Source organism: Danio rerio, chromosome 5 (genome assembly GCF_052040795.2).
Source record: "Danio rerio strain M-AB ecotype USA chromosome 5, GRCz13ab, whole genome shotgun sequence".
NCBI classification, from domain to species: domain Eukaryota; kingdom Metazoa; phylum Chordata; class Actinopteri; order Cypriniformes; family Danionidae; genus Danio; species Danio rerio.
The window spans coordinates 4,718,410-4,739,486 of NC_141025.1; the positions used below are offsets into that span (position 1 = coordinate 4,718,410).

A 21,077-nucleotide genomic window follows, 5' to 3' on the forward strand; every position below is an offset into this window, starting at 1 on the left:
TGTATGACCAGTAAGTAAACAGCAGGACCCACAATGTCATGCACTCCCCTTTGCTTGGTGCTCCCCACCTTCAGTAAAGCTGTGTACCACTCAGGATGCTTTTCTTTGACCTGGTGCAGAAACTGCGATCCATAAGCTGCTTGAAGGTGGGTTCGAGAGGCTCGTATTACGTTGGTTCCCACTAACAGGGGGACTGAAGAGCGATAGTCGGAATCAGGAACAACAAAAGTAGGTACTGCCTTGAATTCTTTTCCCAGCACTTTCAGGTCAATGTGTAGGACTCCATGATAGGGTACTGTCTGACCTGCTGCACCCTCTATAGCTATTGTAGCAGACTGTAGCTTCTGTTTTTGTAGTGCTGGGTGACTCTGCCAGTAATCGTGGGTAATACTGGTTATCTGAGAGCCAGAATCAATGAGAGCCTTGCATGCCTTGCCATTTACTTCCACTTCCCCTTCATTCCTGGGACCCACTAGGGCAGTGTCCCCTCGCTTAGTGGAAATCCTCATTACTGGTGAGTGGGGTCCTTGCTGTGTACCCATGGATGCCCCGGCTGCCATGGGCACTAAGCGTTTAAATTTTGAGCAAAGTGCAGGTGCCCATCAGCAGAAGTTTTAGGCTGTTGGGCCTCAGCCAGACTTGATTCAGGAAGTACTGCTCGGCACACTCTGGCTGTGTGGCCTTGTTCTCCACACCGGTAACACACAAAACCCACACTCTGGCTTGCTTTTCCCTTCCCTGGTTGGACAGCTAATGGGGATGCAAGGGATGGAGAGGCCATTCTCATTTCTAGTTGGGACAACTTAGCCATTTGTTCTTCCTGAATTAGGGCTAACTTCTTTACCATTTCTGTCAACTCTGATAATTCAGATGCATGCTTTGGTCTATCCATTTTGGTGTTTTCCCCCCCTCTCGAAGCTACATGTACCTGAGCAAATGTTTTCTTTGGTTTACTCTGTGTATGGAACTTCTTAGTCTCTCTGGCTAAACTTCGGAGCTCAGCTTGTAGCTCTCTGAAGCTCAAAAGCCTGGGTGCCATTGGAGCGACTCTTGTGTACACTTCCTCATCTGTAAGACCCCGCATGAACTGTCGGGTTAATTTGCTATCTCGATCTAGAAAGGGCCTACCTCCTCTTTCCTTCTCCTCTACCGTCCGTAACTTTGCATCAAGTGCAATAGCATAAGAACATGCAGACTCTCCTGAATACTGGCTCCGCTCATAAAAATCAGCCAGAGGATCTAGAGAGCCTCTTGTGTCACTGTATTCAGCCCTCAGTTCCTCGAATGCTCTCTCAGGGGTCTGATCATGGGGAGGTAGGTTTAAGATGAGATTTCTGGCTTCACCACCCAGATGTCGCACAACAGTTGAAAATCGAAGGTGCATTGGGAGCTCTATTGCCTCCAGAAGGTACTGCAAATCTCGAATCCAGTCTTCCACCAGTATCCTACAGTCTGGATTTCCTGTGAAAACTTGAACATTTTTTACTTGATGAGTTTGCATGAAACCACCATGAGCTGCCATTGGAGGACACTGATTTGTGGCTACTTGATCAGGGGGCCTGAACTGTGTCACATGTGGGTAGGCTGACTGACTGGCCGATGTAGATAGGGGAAGTTGAGCAAGAGCACCAACCTGCATATTTTGTTGGGGAGGAGGAGACATTTGAAAAGGAGCATCAAGATTTGCCTGATCCACTGCTACTTGAGGGTTGTATAGAGTCATGCTGGGAACCCTAGCATTAGCAAATGGTGGTAATGGGGTGGATCCACTATAGCTTTGAACTTGACCAGTGAGAAGCGTGGGTTCAGGGGAATACATTTGATGGGCCTGCCCCATAGTTACGTGTTTGACTGTAATATGTGCTGCTGGTCCTCCCTGAAGACTCTTTGTAGGCTCAGGAAAGGGATTTGAATACACAGAGTAAGCCTGGGGGCTCGGTCTATTTGACTGTACTGGATGATGTGAAGCACCTGGAAGGGGTCTGGGCAATAGCTGCTCAGCTGGCATTTTAGCGAAGCTATGGTGCTCAGAGCTTTGCGTAGTCATGGTCCCTAATGGCCCATAGTCACTGTGTTTGCAAACAGAGGTATTGACTGCCCTTTCTGCATGTTCACCTGGCCTTGTATCTGGGCTATTGTCAAAGCAGAGTGGCGGTACCTGCCCTGAGGCCCCAGTGCCTGGCAGCCTAAATGCCTGAGTTGGTGTCACATATTGGCCAGCATAAAAGGAGTTTGTTGGGAGTGGTGGAGTTTGTCTTTCTAAGGGTGGCATTGGGTCATTTTGGACATGCTCAACTGGTGGCAGGTGACTGGATGTGCCAGAAAAGGAGCTCTGCTTATTTTGAGTTGAGTTTGCATATCTGTGTGACATTGTAAATTTTGTAAAAATGTTTACTATGTGCAAGCAGGTTTATTTGTAGTGTAATTTAATTGTATCAATGTGTTGTATTTACGTAAAATGTTCAATTTTGTAGGAATGAGAAAAAAAAATTCCATAAAAAAATAATAAAAATAATAAGCTATGTCAGATATATACACAGAAAAATAAACACTTATGCCAAAAATTCCTAAACTAAGATGACTTGTCACTTTATACTCAAAGGCCTGTAGTATTTCTCACTAAATATTAATTAGATGCAATACAATCTCAGAAACAAATGGAAGAAATCTCAATTCTGAATAGTCTTTTTTTTTTTTTTTTCACAAAAAAATATTTTTCATGACAATAGATCACTCACATTAAAACATAAACAGTTCAGATTGCAAGCAGGCTTTAAAGGATATCGAGATGCCGGTGTTGTATCCCCAAAATCACCAGTTTAGTGATTAAATTTCATCTATTACAGAGTTCAGCAATCAAATCACTGGGTGTTAAATACTCTTCCTGGTCGGTGTAATTTTGCCACAATCCGGGTTGTCACGGCACCAAAATGTAACCCATGCGCTCTCTGCGTGCTCGCTGGCCTCTAGCACCACCGCTGCTACTCTGCGTTGTGTTGTATGTGTTGTGGGGTGGTAAACTGGAGATGCATGAGCCGTTTGTTATGAGCCGCAGTTTCAGTGTAAACTTAGTAAAGGCGAGCTTCTTTGGCGATGATACAGTATTAGATTTGACTTTTAGCGGACATTTGAGCTGAACACGCAGTGAATGCAATGCATCGAGATTCGACCACCTTCTCCGAAAAGCACATACTCGATTGATCTCAGCTGGCGGATCAATATTCACCACATGTCATGATCGCTCTCATCTGCGTCTCAACTTTAGGTGGGGTTTGCACTTTGCAAACCTGTGTGCTTTAAGTTTTTACACTTTAGCCGTTTGCATTTCCCGTGGACATAAAAGCTCCCTCCCTGTCATCTAACAGTGGATAGCCTTGAGAGATTGACAGCTAATATGAACCAATATAGCGGCAGGGAAGAGCGATTTAGCACGTTTTTAAAAAAAATCAAAACAGGTCGCACTAATGCGCCCAAATATATTATGAGGTCGCATCGATTAATTTTCGGGCGCATATGCGACCAAAATGGTCGCAATTTCGAGCCCTGTACAGTATTTTGCTCCAACACTTATCAAACACCTGAGCAAACTAATCAGTGTCTTCATGATCACTAGAAAGCTAAAGCTACAGGCAGGTGTGTTTGATTGGAGAAAAACTATCTAGGGCATCGGCCCTCCAGGATCGAGTTTGCCCATCCCTCCCTCGCATCCGTTTTGAGGGATGTAAACAAAAACAATGGTCCTAACGTATTTCCTGTTTTACATTTTTATTTCTGTAGCTTTTGAGATTTCTGAAAGGTCCACGTATTGATAATGTTATGATAGCTTATTTAACGTTAAATTATAATTGAATCGCCTCTTTTTAGTGTTATGAAATAGTTTGAGAACAAGCAGGAAATGTTCATGAGCCAATGACACCACCACACTGAAATGGTCTAGCTATATAATAATTTTCCATATTCTGTGGTGCTTCCTGTACCTCAGTGAAGGATCCGGGCAGAACCCAGAGCGTGTGCACTGCTGCTAGGGGAATCCAGATGATGGACGCCAGGGCGATGAGCCAGCCAACACCCTGAGCCCACGGTGGGTACACATAATCCTCATACCGCGCTGGTTTGAACTGAATGACTGAGAACACTAGGATAACCTGAAGAATAACACAAAAAGATTTGAACAACAGCACATTTGGGGTTTCAAAGCAACCATTTGTGTCAGTAACAGTGTGATCATCGCACTCACGGTTATCAACGCAGGACAAATGACCCACCAGCAGATCCTAAAGAAAATGCTGGGTCTCTTTCCTGTCATCTCTACTAAATTACTGGATAGCCGCTTGACACCTGTTAAAAAGGCTCAAGTTGCTAAATAAGGCTTTATAATAACATACCATTCAGTAAACATCCTAAAACATGCTAACTTGAACATCTGCTAAACTTGCTAACGTCCTACAAATTTTAATAGCTTACTAAAACCTGCTACAAACATGCTAGCAATGTGCTAATACAAGCTAGTAATAAGTTAAAACATTTCTTTGTTAGAAATTTTAGCAACATATCATTACAAACTTGTTAGCAGTGTGGTAAAACATGTTAGGTTAGCAACATTCTAAGAATTGTTTGTAGCATTAAAACTTGCTAAGATATTGGCACTATGCTAAAACATGCTAGTAACAGTTTATCAATGTCATTAGCAGCTAAAACTAAATTATAATACTTTATAAACTACTAAAACTTGCAGACTTGTTAAAAATGTTCTCAACATATTGCGTCTTAGATGTGCTAAAACATGCTAGTAACAGGTTAGCAATGTTCTAAAACATTCACAACATTAAAACTGTGCTAAACTGTGCTAACAATGTGCTAAACATGCTAGCAAGGTGGTAAAACGCTAAAAACATTAGTATTTTATACACTAATACATGCTAGTAACATGTTAATTTCTTTTAAAAAATGCTAACTGTGTTAAAATGTGCTAGTAACAGATAATCAATGTTGTTAACAGCTAAAATAAACTATTTAATATATTATAACTACTAAAACTTGCAGGCTTGTTAAAATATTATTATTAAACATGCTAGCAACAGCTTAGCAATGTGCTAAGAAATTAAATTTTTGCAATATTAAAACTCGCTAAGAACATGTTTGAAATGTGCTAAAACATGCTAGCAAGGTGGTTAAACACTAGAAACATTAGTCATTTATGCACTATTACATGCTAGTAACATGTTAATTTCTTTTTAAAAATGCTATGTGCTAAAATGTGCTAGTAACAGTTTATCACTATTGTTAGCAGCTAAAACTAAACAATTTAATACATTATAACTACTAAAATTTGCAATCTTGATAACAATTTGATCATTAAACATGCTAGTAACAGGTTACCAGTGTTGTAAGAAATTAAATGTTCACAATATTAAAACTTGCTAAGAACATGTTTGAAATGTGCTAAAACATGCTAGCAAGGTGGGTAAACACTAGAAACATTAGTATTTTATGCACTATTACATGTTAGTAACATGTTAATTTCTTTTTAAAAATGCTATGTGCTAAAATGTGCTAGTAACAGTTTATCAATATTGTTAGCAGCTAAAACTAAACAATTTAATACATTATAACTACTAAAACTTGCAGTCTTGTTAAATATTTTATCAATATATTGCATTTTAGATGTGCTAAAACATGCTAGTAACAGGTTAGCAATGTTCTAAGAAATTAAATGTTCGCAACATTAAAACTTGCTAAGAACATGTTTAGTATGTGCTAAAACATGCTAGCAAGGTGGTTAAACACTAGAAACATTAGTATTTTATGCACTAATACATGCTAGTAACATGTTAATGTTAACTATGTGCTAAAACATGCTAGTTACAGATAATCAATGTTTTTAGCAGCTAAAACTAATCGATTTAATACATTATAACTTCTAAAACGTGCAAACTTGTTAAAAATGTTATCAACATATTGCATGTTAGATGTGCAAAACATGCTAGTAACAGGTTAGCAATGTTCGTAACAATAAAACTGGCTAAGAACATGTTTGCAATGTGCTAAAACATGAAGCAAGGTGGTAAAACACTAGAAACATTAAGAATTTATGCACTAATACATGCTAGTAACATGTTAATTTCTTTTTAAAAATGCTAACAATTTGCTAAACATGCAAGTAACAGATAATGTTGTTAGCAGCTAAATGTAAACGTTAATACATTATAACTACTAAAACTTTCAGAGTTGCTAAAATGTTATCAACATATTGCATGTTAGATGTGCTAAAACATCCTAGTAACAGGTTAGCAATGTTCTAAGACAGGTGCACAACATTAAAACTGCTTAAGAACATGTTGGCAATGTGCTAAAACATGCTAGCAAGGTGTTAAAACACAAGAAACATGCAACATGTTTATTACAAGTTATGTAAGCATGTTAGAAACATGCTGATTTGTTTAAAAATGCTAGCAATGTGGACATGCTAGTAACTACTTGAACTTGTTAGCAACATGCTAGTGGTGTGCTAAAACATGCTAGTAATAGGAAAGCAAGACTTTATAAAGCAAAAAATGCTTAGTTTTTGTCTGATTTGTTGTCCAAATATATTGAGTCAGGGACCATTTTTCTAGACAAGCCTTTTCCTTAAAACAATTCATCTGCCATAGGGGTTAGTTTTGTTTTTTGCTTTGAAATAAGATTATTAAGCTTATTTTTTGTAGTGTACATCCTGAATAAAGAACTAAACAGTATACTCATATCTGTCAGATGATTCTCTCACCATAACACCAGCAAACACCAACCACCTCAAAAAAGGCCAGGAACATGATGGAGACGATGGCTGTGTAATGATCCATCAGCTGGAACACATAGATCCCAACCTGAGGAGAAACATGAGCGTCACTTACAATACACATTATCTGCTTTCATTTTTAATCAATTTTCAGTTCACTAACTTCATCCTCTAGGTCTGATTGCCAGGTATCCGAACTTAATTAGTAATTAAGCCATAATTGTATCTTTAAGAACTAGAAATAGAATCATAATAAATGAATAAAGCTTCTAAAAACATAATTCTGGTTAAAATGCATGGAAAATTAGTGTCCAATTCAAAGTTTATATCATTGCATCAGAAAAGAAAATACCAAATGCAAGTGTCTTTTATTTGAAAGAAATACATCGTTTAAGACCAAAGAATTTAATAAAAACAAGTTTGTTGTTTAGTTTTAACTGCTAAATCAGAATATAGACCATTTCAATGTAGTCTTGTCTTTGGCTCATGAACATTTCCTGCTTGTCATCAAACTATTTCATAACTGTAACAAGAGGCAATTCAATCATAACTTAATGTTAAAACTACAGAGACCCGGAAGGGACGTGGAAGAGAAAAAAAATTGGCTGGGTGGAAAAAAAATGGGTAGGAGAAAAAAAAATAGGTGCCAAGATATATTCACATTTTTTCTCAAAATAAATAAATAAAACTGTTATATACACCATAAAAATTAATAACAACAAAAGCACAACAAAATGACCAACGGTTTAATCAAAATTAAAATATAAAGCAAAATAATATTTATAAACGGGTAAAGCAGTGGCGCAGTAGGTAGTGCTGTCGCCTCACAGCAAGAAGATCTCTGGGTCGCTGGTTCGAGCCTAGGCTCAGTTGGCGTTTCTGTGTGGAGTTTGCATGTTCTCCCAGCACTCCTCCGGTAGCTCCGGTTTCCCCCACAGTCCAAAGACTTGTGGTACAGGTGAATTAGGTAGGCTAAATTGTTCGTAGTGTGTGTGTGAATGTGTGTGTGTATGTTTCCCAGAGATGGGTTGCGGCTGGAAGGTTATCTGCTGCGTAAAAACTTGCTGGATAAGTTGGCGGTTCATTCCGCTGTGGCGACCCCGGATTCATAAAGGGACTAAGCCGACAAGAAAATGAATGAATGAATATTAATAAAAAAGTATCTCAGTATTTAAAGTGGCTGTATGTATGTTTTTGACTCTTCTAGAGCATAAAAACACCATAATATAATTGCAGATATTTCAGAAACATGCTAAGTGAACATTCTTGTCTATCTGAAAAACAATGCTACAGTCAGATTTGCTTTGAAAATGTGCATTACGTGCCGAAACATCTGCAATAATTAGTTCAACCACTGGGGGTCAAAATTACATACTGCACATTTAAATCACATTGGTGGTTAGTGAATAATCAGGGTATCTTCCGTCTATTTCATATCTTTTCAAACAAAAAGGAAAAATTAAGAAAACGTCCGTTTTCGGTTTATCTTTTGCTCACAAAAAAAAACAACAAGATTTTGGCTGGATTTTTGCTTTTTTAATTTAGGGCAGGAAAACGGATAAACAACTTTATAATTCATTATACACATCTAGGCTGTGCTGAAACACCCATTTTCCTCTGATTGGTCAACTAAATTTGAGCTTGTGACATAGCCCTCAAAATTAAAAGCAGACCAGCTCCCAGGATTTTAATTATTATTATTTAATTATATATATATATATATATATATATATATATATATATATATATATATATATATATATATATATATATATATATATATATATAAACAAAGTTTACGTGTTCTATCATTTGATCAGTTTGCAGGCTTACATTCATTGTGGATATATAAATCAAATAAAAACGTAAATTAGCTGTAATGACGGGATGTGACACCGACAACAGGGGTGAGGATCCAAATGCAGGGTTTTATTGAAAGGATGGTCAGTCAAGCAATGAGGAGCAAACAGATGTATAAGGGCAATCCTTAGTCTTAGTCGAAATAGCAGGCAAATGGTCGGAAGGCAGGCAATATACAGTAATGATCAAACAAAACAAAGCAAAGGTTCAAAACACGGGAGGCAAGGCAAAGAAAACGCTTTGTAGTGTCACTAAACAGATAACAAGACTCAGCAATGAGTGTGTCAAAGTGAACCGTATATATGTGTGTGTAATCAGTACTTGAGCAGCTTTAGCTGTGTGTTTGCAATTAGTTAGGATCAGGAATCGGTTGTGTGTGTGTGTGTGTGTTGCATGACTAGGTCTTGTAGTCCATAAATGGCAAATTTGTAGTCCTTTAGCGATCTGCAGCTACTAGATCGGTGGTGATCATGACATTAGCAGTATTATTAGACATTTGCCATTAAAATAAGGTCATAGTTCGCTGCCAAACATCTCGCTGCGGTGCACCTGATGCTGAGCAAAGATAGCCATTTCAGAGCAGCACCTGGTTTGCATGATTGTTTCCGAGCAAGGCCTATATAATAATAATAATAATAATAATATTAATAATAGTATATACCTATAGTTTACTATCAAACGTCTTGCTGCTACATGTATACACCTGGTGCTCTGCAAGCAGAACCTGGTTTGCATGATTGTTTCCAAACTACTGTAGGCCCAAATAATGATAATAATAATAATAATAATAATAATAAAAATAATAGACTGATGATGATAATAATAATAATAGGCTGATGATAATAATAATAATAATCATAATTAATATTGTGTTTTTGTATTGTTTAATTTAATACTTTTTAGCAGCACCAGAATAAAAACACATTGGGCCCAATTGCTTTAACAAAGGGTACCATTTTTTATTTTATATATATATATATATATATATATATATATATATATATATATATATATATATTTTTTTTTTTTTTTTTTATATATATATCTTCTCATTTAAGAGCTGAACTAAAAGAATTTTAAGGACAATAAACCTATACAATACGGTCGACTGCAATGCCTATTTCTCATGCGTTTGTCACACATTAAGACTTTTGAAGCATTCTAAAACACTGGATTAATGAACACATTTTCAAATTAACTTAACACATTAACGTTGTGCTAATAGTGAACTTGACATTTGCTCTTCGTAAGAAAATTGTTAAAGTGCTACAGCGAGCCCATATTTCACATATAAATATTGCATATAGGCTACTATTCGGTGCTGCAAACTGTTTACATTTTATTTTATGTCTTTACTATTGCATGAAATAATAAAAAAGGGAAGTGTGCTCGTAAAGCGTGCGATGCACACAGAAATCAGCGCACTATTCTTAATTAAGTTCCTGTTAACCAAATTCTGCTTAAATTGTAGAAAAATGTTTTAAATGACAGGACTTTAATCAAGCCTCTTTTAATTGGAGAATTACAGTTATTAATAGTTTAGTCCTTATTAATGATCAGTTTATAAAATACATCATTTACAGATCTACTGAAAAAAAAGACGAATGTGCAATAACTATTTTTATATTTTATAGCTTAACACGCATGCGTCAAAGATGTAGTCATTGATGTAAGCCTGCTAACTAATCAATATATATATATATATATATATATATATATATATATATATATATATATATATATATATATATATATATATATATATATATATATATCAGGGCTCTAAATTAACCTTTTTGCTTGGTAGCACCGGTGCTCCTAACTTTAAAAATGTAGGAGCCTCAACCAAAATTTAGTGGGACCCACCAATTATAAGCACCGTTACTACAAGTTTTATACAAACAGATTTATTGCATTGGAAATTAAGACTCATCAAACTAACAAGCAAAAAATGCTGTGCTGGACATGAATGAATCTGTTAACAGTATAACTGTGCTGTTCTCACGGGTGCTGTCTAATATTGCACTGATGCTTTTGACATATACAGCACCTTATTATATGCATACGTCATGTTAATAGCAATACTGGTCTTTTCATGAGTAGCAATATTAGTTTACTCAGTGTAAGGATTAAACAGAAGCTCTCGTGCTAGATGTGGCAAACAGTTACCTGAAAATTTTATCCCACAGACTTTTCATAGCGGACTTGAAGCCAATGGAGTCTTTTATCCACTCTTGGAAAAGTGTAGATGGTGGATTAACACTCAGCACATGGTCACTACTAAGATGTGTCATTATTTGTAACTTTAGATGTCATGGTTTCTAAAACAAAATCTGTCAGTGTTATCTTCATTCACATCTTCAGCGCTTTACAGTTTTTCGCGGTAGTAGCTCTCTCTGTCATCACAAGCCAGAAGGCATTGACTGTGTGATTGACAGCTGATATTTCAGTGCTAGAGCAGTGGTGGGCCAAAAAGTAGAGCTCGAATGCGGGGCAAGCATAACGGACTTGGCTTTTTTTACTGCAGCAAGTTGACATGACAACTGTTCTAAACCATTCCTGAGCACTGCTTTTTGCGTTTCAAGTGCAGGGATGCATTCAGCGTGAATGTCTTCCAAATCTGCGCATGTGGTAAACATTTTGCAGTAAAAACTGGTCGCACACAACAATTTTATGCACTCGCACACATGCTCCCAAATATGTTTTGAGGTTGCATAGGTAAAATTTCGAGCCCTGTATATATATATATATATATATATATATATATATATATATATATATATATATATATATATATATATATATATATATATATATATATATATAATGAAATAATAATAATTATAATTGTTAAAAGCCTGGTGCTGGTCCAGAGAGGGCTCTTATTTTGAGGGCTACATTAACAGCTTAGATCAATCAGAGGAAAATGGGTGTTTCAGCACCGCCTACATGTGTATAATGAATTTTGAAGTCGTTTATCTATTTTTCCAACCTAAATAAAAAAAAAATCAAGCCAAAATCTCTTTTTCGATTTTTGTGAGCAAAAGAAAAATGTAAAAATGGTCGTTTTCTTCATTTTCCTTTTTTTGTTTGAAAATGGATATGCATTGGACGGAAGATTATACCCTGATTGTGAATAATGCTAGCTATTATTTTGATGCTGGATATGTTGCTTAATGTAATGTGATCTTAATGAGAACATTATTGTTGAATAAAATGTAAAATAAATGTTAATAGGTTCAGGGACTTATTTATTGACATCACAGTTTAGTACATTAGTTTTCCAAATTTCAAAAATTATTATTAAATTAAATAAAAAATAAAAAACTAATTAAAACAAATAGTATATAAGGACTTTGTTTGCACACATTGTCCCGGCATTTCTCATTAATATAATTTACGAATTTAAATAAAAGTGATATTGTTACCTGCATGACATTAGGGATACCCAAAAGAAACGCCGCACCACAAACTAAAAGCACAAGAAACTCCTTGCGTTTGAGGTGCTTCAGTATGGGTTTACTGTAACTGTCAAGCAAACTGGTCACCATCACCTCAACCATAGCGAACTGTAGAACACAAACACAACAGCAGCAGCTAAAGGTTAACAGCAGTAAGTTAGCGGTGATTCTGCGAAATGATTCAAACAGCAGACATTCATGCACGACTGCTTAATGTTTTATCCTGAGGTGAACAAACTGAATAAAGTAAATGAACAGCCGCTTTTCAGGAATTATAAATCACAGATGGGGTAGTTTTAGCTTTAAAACTAACGTCTGTGTTCAGGCTTGACATAATCCTCATGAATAGATGTCAAGGTTTATTTTAATCAAACAATAATTAAATACATCTTGAATAAAGAGAATGATGATAGGATTATGATAATTCTGATAAAATTAATAAATTTCTGTTTTTAGTTTTAGCTTTTGTGTTATTCCCCTCACTCCTAAAGACTGATTCCCAATACATTATCATTACTCCAGTGCAGTATTTAATTAGCTTAAATTGGATACAGAGCAATAGAATCTACCATGATGTACAGTATACATACATTACAATTAAAGTGATATAATTCAGTCTTTTTGTATTTATTGTTATGAAATCAATGTACAAAATATTGAAATTATGTACACTGTATAGGTGACGTGGTGGTGCAGTAGGTAGTGCTGTCGCCTCATAGCAAGAAGGTCGTGGGTTCGAGCCTCGGCTGGGTCAGTTGCATGTTCTCACCGTGTTCGCGTGGGTTTCCTCCGGGTGCTTTGGTTTCCCCCACAGTCCAAAGACATTCGGTACAGGTGAATCAGGTAAGCTAAATTGTCCGTAGTGTATGAGTGTGAGTGTGTTTAGATGTTTCCCAGATAAAGGTTGCAGCTGGAAGGGCATCCGCTGCGTAAAACCTATGCTGGATAAGTTGGTGGTTCATTTCGCTGTGGCGACCCCAGATTAATAAAGGGACTAAGCTGACAAGAAAATGAATGAATGAATGTACACTGCATTTTAAAGCAACTACAGTATGTTCTTGAAAGATAAGATTTTATGATACATTTCTTTAATTCATCTATTTGATAACAGTCTCAAACTCATCTTGTATGTATTTGAACCTTGAACTAGTTAAAAAATGTAACATAATTTTAATTGTTGACTTCACGGTCATTTATTCATGTATGAGTTGAAATTAGTTGTTGATTAGCGGTTGATTAGCTAGTAGTGCTGGGCAATGATTAATCACGATAAATATATATATATATATATATATATATATATATATATATATATACACACACATTCATTTATTCATTCATTTTCTTTTCAGTCCCTTTATTAATCTGGGGTCGCCTCAGCGGGATGAACCGCCAACTTATCCAGCATATGTTTTACGCAGCGGATGCCCTTCCAGCTGAAACTCATCACTGAGAAACACCCATACACACTCATTTACATACACTACGGACAATTTACCTTACCCAATTCAACTATGTGTCTTGGGACTTGTGGGGGAAGCCGGAGCACCCGGAGGAAACACTCGCGAACACAGGGAGAACATGCAAACTACACAGAAAAGCCAACTGACCCAGCCGAGGCTCGAATCAGCAACCTTGCTGTGAGGCGTTTGTGCTACACACTGCATTGCACCGTGCAGCCCTTACACATTCTGTAAAAACAAACATTTATTATGGATGCAATTAATTCAACCCAGGCTCATTCTAAAAATGTACCAATATATACATTTCTGGAGAGCGGCAAATAAGTCCCAGAGCTTTGTTTTTTTTGCATTTTTTGTTTTCACGTATCCACCAGACACCGCTGTGTACAGATCTTTCTCGCGAGTGCCATATGCTCCTGCTGTTCTCACGTAAATCCACCAAAGGGTCACTGTCGACTGACTGACTGACTGACTGAACAAAAGAACGGCTGACATACCTTCCTTCTCCCTAAACCCAACCAATAGTATTCTCAAAAGCACCGATTGACCCGCCCACTCACTTTTCTAAACTCAACTGACAAATTTAAAAAACAATTCAGAAAAGAAAAGCCCTCACCTGATTTTTACCACATTTTTAATTTTCACCACATTCTCACACTGTTATTTACTTGTTTATTTTAGTTTTTATCTTACCCGCTTTCTGGAACCGTTCTTTACTGAACTCTACCCCCATTGTCGTGGTCATCTCCTCTCTGCGTCTCAAGTCCACCGACGTACACGGCAAGCTACTTGACAAACTGGTAACAGCGGGAAAGCTGTCGACATGGTGGTAAACGTTCAGCTGGTAAGCGCGAAAAGGAACGGCGTCATACCGCCCCTCTTGCGCTCATTTTAAAAATGAAATGCAGCCATATGTAGCTCTGGCTACTTAATTCGTGATCTCCAGAAACATATATAATAGGGATACGTTTTCAGAATGAGCCTATGTTGGATTAATTGCGATTAATCTTTGCACAGCACTATTAATAAGTTAAAATATACCTGACTGTCGAGGCCGAGGCAGAGTAGCATGAAAAAGAAGAGAAAGGCCCAAAGAGGAGCAACAGGCATCGTCACAAAGGCTTGTGGGTAAACCACAAACACTAAACCCGGACCTGCCGGAGAAAAATCCAGAGACACAGCTGATTAAACAAGACTAGTTGCAATTTTTGATGCAAAGTAAAGAATTAAATATTATAGTAACCCACCGTCAACTGCGATTTCACTGACCGGCACATTCTGAAGGTGCGACATGTAGCCAAACGCAGAAAAAATGACAAATCCAGCGAAAATACTAGTCAGGGAGTTTGTGATGGCGATGGCCAGAGTGTCTCTGTACAGCAAACAGGACAGGAATAAAATGAGCGATAAACAATGTCACTGTGAATATATTTTATTTCTCTCTAAACACCAATTACTTGACACCGAGGTTCATTCATTCATTCAGTCATTCATTTTCCTTCGGCTTAGTCTCTAATTCATCAGGGGTCACCACAGCCGAATGAACCGCCAACTATTCCAGCATATGTTTTACGCATCAGATGCAGCCATTTGAATCTTTTTGGCTGGAGACTTCTGGTCAGGCTCATTCTCAAAACGCAGTCTTGTGGACATTTCTGGAGACTGTGAATTATGTAGCCGGAGGTACGAATGGCTGCATTTCATTTTTTAAGCGAACACTACAGGGTGGTAAGATGCCGTTTCTTTTGCCGCTTACAGGCTGACCGCTTACCTCCGTGTGGAGGCCCTTCCCGCCGCAACCAGTTTGTCCAGTTAGCTCGATGTTGAGGAGTTGACGACTGGGTTTAAGTCCGGGGAAAAGCGGTTCCAGAAACCAGGTAAGATAAAAACAGATTCCAAAAAATAAAATGAACGAGTGATCAACAGGGTGAGAATGTGGTAAAATCCGAAAACGTGGTAAAAATCAGATGAGGACTTTTCTTTGTCTGGACGGCTTTTGTAAACCGTCGGTTGGGTTTAGTGGAAGTAAGCTGGTCAATCTGTAAAATTGGTTGGGTTTAGGGAAGGAGGAGGGTGGGTCAGTCAATTGGCCGGTCGCCCAGTCGGTTGACAACTGCCTCTGGTGGGTTTACGCAAGAACAAGAATTCGTGAGAAACATATTTTGCGGTCTCCAGAAAGGCCCACGGGACTATGTTTTCAGAATAAGCCTGGGTTGCTCATTTACTTCCATTTATTTTTAGACGTTAAAAGAGCTTGTTATGCTGCTTGATGTTGCAAACTGACATTTTCTTAGTACATTTTTTTTCTTTGTCTGTAAAGTCATGTGAACACTTGTTTGTAGATCAAGTAATTTGACAGTTTTCTGGCGTATATTATTCCTTGTCATTGCCTATAGACGACTGAATCGGAAGTTGAAAAACAATAGCAAAAATAGGCGCACTTCAGCATTTCAGAAAAAGGTCAACAGCACATGTGATTGAACTATGGGGGAAACCGGAGCACTCAGAGGAAACCCACGGCCACATAGTGAGAACATCCAAACTCCACACGGAAATGCCAACTGACCCAGCCGGGACTCAAACCAGCGACCTACTTGCTGTGAGGTGACAATGCTAACTAAAGAGACACTGTGCCGCCGGACACCAAGGTTACTTTAGTAAATAAAAACTGAAACTAAGACTAAAACTATTAGTCAAAAAAACTTTTTGTTATCAGAAATAAAATGTAAAAACTTTACACAAAGAAATATCTAAAGCTAAGTGAAGCTAAACACTTACTGAAATAAGTGAAGTTTCATAAACTAATTTCAAGGGGAGCACGTGATATGATCAACTTCAGCTGATCCCCATCGCTAATCATTAGCTAGCCTATCGGAGCATTCCAAAACTACTATATATATCCTGCATAAACTTCATTCCTTATTTACGTATTTAGACCCCCCCCCCCCTTTTTTTTTAGACCTTCCCTTCTCCCTCCTCCTTTTATACGATCGGGCAACATGGTGGCTTAGTGGTTAGCAAGAGGGCCACAGGTTCATGTCCTATTCGAACCAGTCAGCACCCCCTGCGTGTAGTTTTGCATGTTCTCCCTGTGTTGCATGAGTTTTCTCCGGGTCCTCCGGTTTCCTCCCACAGTTGAAAAACATGTACATAAGTGAATTGTAATATAGTCACTAGCACCTAGCACATACATGCCTAACCAACCAGTATCACCCATTAACTAGAGCTCGGGGCACCTGATCTCGTATCCCTCCTAATGCTCATTGACCAGGCGGGAACCTTGGGCTCATCTATCTCCGAGCTCAGGGTTCTCTCCCGGGACAGCATGCCAAACCTGCTATCATAATTGAGCATTATCTAAGTGTGAACTCTTGAAAATACAGTTAGCCAAAATAAATAATAATTTTCTGAATTAATAAGCTCTCATTCTGTTGCAGCCCAACATATCAGTCAGGTGCATGTTTGTACATTCAATCATTCATTTTCTTGTTAACTTAGTCCCTTTATTAATCCGGGGTCGCCACAGTGGAATGAACCGCCAACTTATCCAGCAAGTTTTTACGCAGCGGATGCCCTTCCAGCCGCAACCCATCTCTGGGAAACATCCACACACTCACTCATACACTACGGACAATTTAGCGTACCCAATTCACCTGTACCGCATGTCTTTGGACTGTGGGGGAGACCGAAGCACCGGGAGGAAACCCACGCGAATGCTGAAAGAACATGCAAACTCCACACAGAAACGCCAACTGAGCCGAGGCTCGAACCAGCAACCCAGCGACCTTCTTGCTGTGAGGCGACAGCACTACCTACTGTGCCATATGTTTTCTGTATAAAACATATACATTCTTTAACTAAGCATGTTTAAACTAGAATTACTAAAACTAAATAGAAATATGTTCTCAAAATAAACATTAATGACACAAACTACACAAACATTAATGAAACAAACTAAACCAAAATATACAGTCAATTTTAAAATATTATTGAAATAAAAACTCAAAACTATCACACCCTTGCTTGACATTAAATCTTTTTAAAATGCCATGGCCATATAAATTAATTATATGAGTTATAAATACATTATCACAGTGATCTTTGCACTAGAAAGATACAGAAATACAGCAGTTTTATATAACAGGAAAGTAGATTACATATGGCATGTTGGGTGATTTATTTACTGTATTGTAAAACGGTATCTATTAAAAACGCAGATCTTTTCTCACTTGAGGACATTGTTATTGTAGTTGTTGTAGCTGGCCATCGCCATCAGCGAGCCAAAGCCAATCCCAATGGAGTTAAAGATTTGAGCTGCTGCATTAATCCATACCTGAACACACACATAACACAATGTTAATACAGAACACAATGAAAACATAATGTACAACTTACTGAGAGTGAGCAGAGCAGAGCTGCATTACATGAAGAACTCCTGACCCTAAAGCGGCTTTGATTTCATATTCACCATAGCTGAATCTGCTTAATTTAACAATAAACCTGACTTGAGCTCAATAATGACACTTTTGTCTTTTCAGTAGTTGTTTATATCTGAATTAAAACATAATTGATCAACTTTACAGTTATTGAGTTGAACTGACTCGTGCTGAATAATGACACCATTGTCTTAATTAAAACTGCTTTACAACAGAATTTTAATTTGTCTAATTTTTCTGACCTTTGACCACAAAACCAGTCATAAATCATAATTTTTTGGAAAGTAAGATTTTTACATAATCTGAAAGCGGAATAAATAAGCCTTAAATTGATGTGTGGTTTGTTGGGATGGACAACTATTTATACTATTTATACAGAGACAAAACAATTTGAAAACCTTATAGTCCAAAGAAAGTATAAAGGCTCCTACACACCAGGACGCTTTTCGTTTGCGTTTATCGTCAGCGTTTTAAGAGACGTTTTTCCATATTCAAACCCAAGCAATTTTCACTGGCGTCAAGTAGAAGAGGATGCAAAATCACTCCTTGATGTTAGATGGCGCTACACGACCTTAAGCTTTTGACACCCGCTTATAACACAGAAGAAGAGGAAGAGAGGAAGTTCACACGCTTGTTGTTAAAAGGGTACACCAAAACATGTTTTGAGCTGTTGACAGTTGTATATGTGTCCCACACTGCTAAAAACACTATTAGGACACCTATATTTCGCTAAAAAGTGTAAATTGGTTGTTTTTGCGTTATTTCAAGCAAATTTGTACTTCCTGTTTGAAACGAATTTTTGAAGCTGCGTCACGGTCATGACATAATAGCGTGTATTCCAGCGTGCAGACTGGGCGTCTGTGCCAGAGTGTGTCTTATTACCTCTTACAGTGTGCTGCATAATGCATGAGTAAGGCTTGGTTCAAACCAATCAGCGCGCTCTATTGTGCAACTTCATTAATATTCATTACTGTCACAGTGTTTAGACGACAGAGACACCGCGTTGTGTTGGCAAAACAAGCGTGAAGTGTTGCTTTTATAGTTTGCTGCAGTTAAGTTTTGTTTTCATTTTCTCTCTGTGAGAGCTCAGCTGGAGTCACGTGTGGATTAACAGTGTACGCGACGCTCGACAACAATAACTTACGTGTCTAAGGAGGATTATTGTTTACCTGAGAGCTGTTCTCATCTGCAAACGCTGAGATCCGGATTCGCTTGTAGTCTCCTCTTAATAAAGACGCGGCTCTAGTTGCTGGTGATTGTCCTGTCTCTACAGATTTGGTAAGTGAGCGACCAGTGCTCTTTGTTTATTTAGTTCCTATCGAATTAAGTTAACTATTGCACCCAGTGTAAACATGTTAGCACCACAACCAAACTTTAACCTCGTGTAGGGTTTTCACAGCATTTTGTGACCGGAAAAACACAAGCGGATTTCTGACGCTGCCTGCCGTGTGCATCTAAGTTTCCTATAAATGCTGAGTTTTTTTTTTCTCTCATTCGCTGTGCGGTGTCAAACATTGCATGAAAAATACACGCTTAGAGCAGATCCTCGAATCAAAACTCTCGTTTGTCGCGAGGGGCATGAATAAATTCCCTGAATGAAAGAGCCAAACTGCAGTTAAAGTCCACCATTTAATAATTTGGCAAATAATTCGACTACAGATGTCCATGTAGGTTAAACACCATCACTTTCTCCTGTGTGTGTGTGTGTGTGTGTGTGTATTTTGACTCTGAAACTGGCGCGTGCCCAAATAGACACTCCCACACCATCTTTAGTTCCTCCGACACTCCCCCCTAAACAGAGCTGGACACGCCCACTTTTCAGACTTTTTCCAAAGTCGAGGTGTGAAAACACCCTGCTGAAACGAGGGGGTTTCATGGCCCTTTAAAGTTATTGGTGACTCGAACAACCATGGATGGTTCAAGCGGCAGATCCAGAAATGATTATTGTTCACAGAGCAATTAAGCAGCTCCACGTTCATATCGCCTCTGGGTATCTTCTTCAATGTGCACTCGAATTAACAGCTTTGTGCGCCTCCAAGTGCTGTTTACTGTAACTTCAGCAGCTCCGTGCATGTGAACACAAGTGCCAATCTAATTAGTGGAGAAGGTTTTGACGCGGCACGTCAAAACAAAAAAACAAGCATGAGGCATTTTTTTTTAAAATTACGCTTTTGCGCCTGACGTTTTCGCATTGGTGTGTACGATCAAATTTATGTAGTCACGAGGTGTTAAATGGTAGGGGTGTAACGATTTATCGTTGTACGACCATCCTCTCAAAATCAGACGTCTGGCAACATTTCAGTTGTACAGTCATTGCTTTAGACTCGTCCGCTTTTTGACACGCATACTGGGACAAACATAGTCTAAGTTTTAAAGTCTTCACAGTGATTTACATACTTTGCACAGCGACATGGATACCTCCTAATGGTGTTGAAAGAGTCACATACTGTATTTATAAGGTACAATTCACCCTAAAATATCATTCTGTCTTCATATAATGATGTATTGGCAGCCGCATAATCACACATGACGTAAGCTGACCGTGAGCTGTTACTACAGAGGGTGGACTATGGTAGACGCAAGCGTGCGAGAACAGAACCTGCAGGTTGTGACTAACAGGTAATAAAGTAGTAAACAACATTCAGTTTGTGGAACAGAGTGATCGTTCAGGAGCCGCGTGGGAAGTATGAACAGCAGTGGAAATGAAACCGAAAGCGTGCACATTATTTAAATAATCATATCGCATTTTAGAGTTATGATTACGACGAGCATGAACTCTTTTGAGTACAGAGGTACACAAAAATGCTCGTCAACATGATACACTTGATAGCGCCGACATCAGCGACGCTGAAGAAATAGTAAACCTGCCTAAACTGCTGAAAAGAGCCACGACTGTCCTGTGTAATGAAAAGACGGCCACCCTGTCACTCATCATGCCCAACATGAAGACAGCCATCCATAAAAACCTCTCAGACAGATACACATCAGTTCAGGATTATCTTATAGAACTGCTGATTACCTGGAAATGTAGATTGCACGCACAAAAAACGCAAGTGACCAAGCAAAGCCTTAAGCTCTTACT

General features: G+C 38.2%; 1 protein-coding gene and 1 long non-coding RNA gene across 2 annotated transcripts in view; one reads left to right on the top strand and one right to left on the bottom strand.

The window, feature by feature from the left end:
- The window catches only part of LOC147843792 (uncharacterized), a 1,319,745-nt gene that overhangs the window by 1,272,763 nt on the left and 25,905 nt on the right, over positions 1–21,077 (top strand). The gene's annotated exons all lie outside the window — the stretch shown is intronic.
- si:ch211-283g2.1 overlaps positions 1–21,077 on the bottom strand; it is a 50,420-nt gene that overhangs the window by 9,012 nt on the left and 20,331 nt on the right. The window contains exons 6-12 of the mRNA XM_087253212.1: positions 17,789–17,892; positions 14,807–14,931; positions 14,601–14,713; positions 12,064–12,204; positions 6,764–6,863; positions 4,238–4,338; positions 3,978–4,145 (exon numbers count right to left, since the gene is read on the bottom strand). Of these exons, the coding sequence (XP_087109338.1) occupies positions 3,978–4,145; positions 4,238–4,338; positions 6,764–6,863; positions 12,064–12,204; positions 14,601–14,713; positions 14,807–14,931; positions 17,789–17,892 (852 nt within the window). The remainder of the gene's footprint in view (positions 1–3,977; positions 4,146–4,237; positions 4,339–6,763; positions 6,864–12,063; positions 12,205–14,600; positions 14,714–14,806; positions 14,932–17,788; positions 17,893–21,077) is intronic.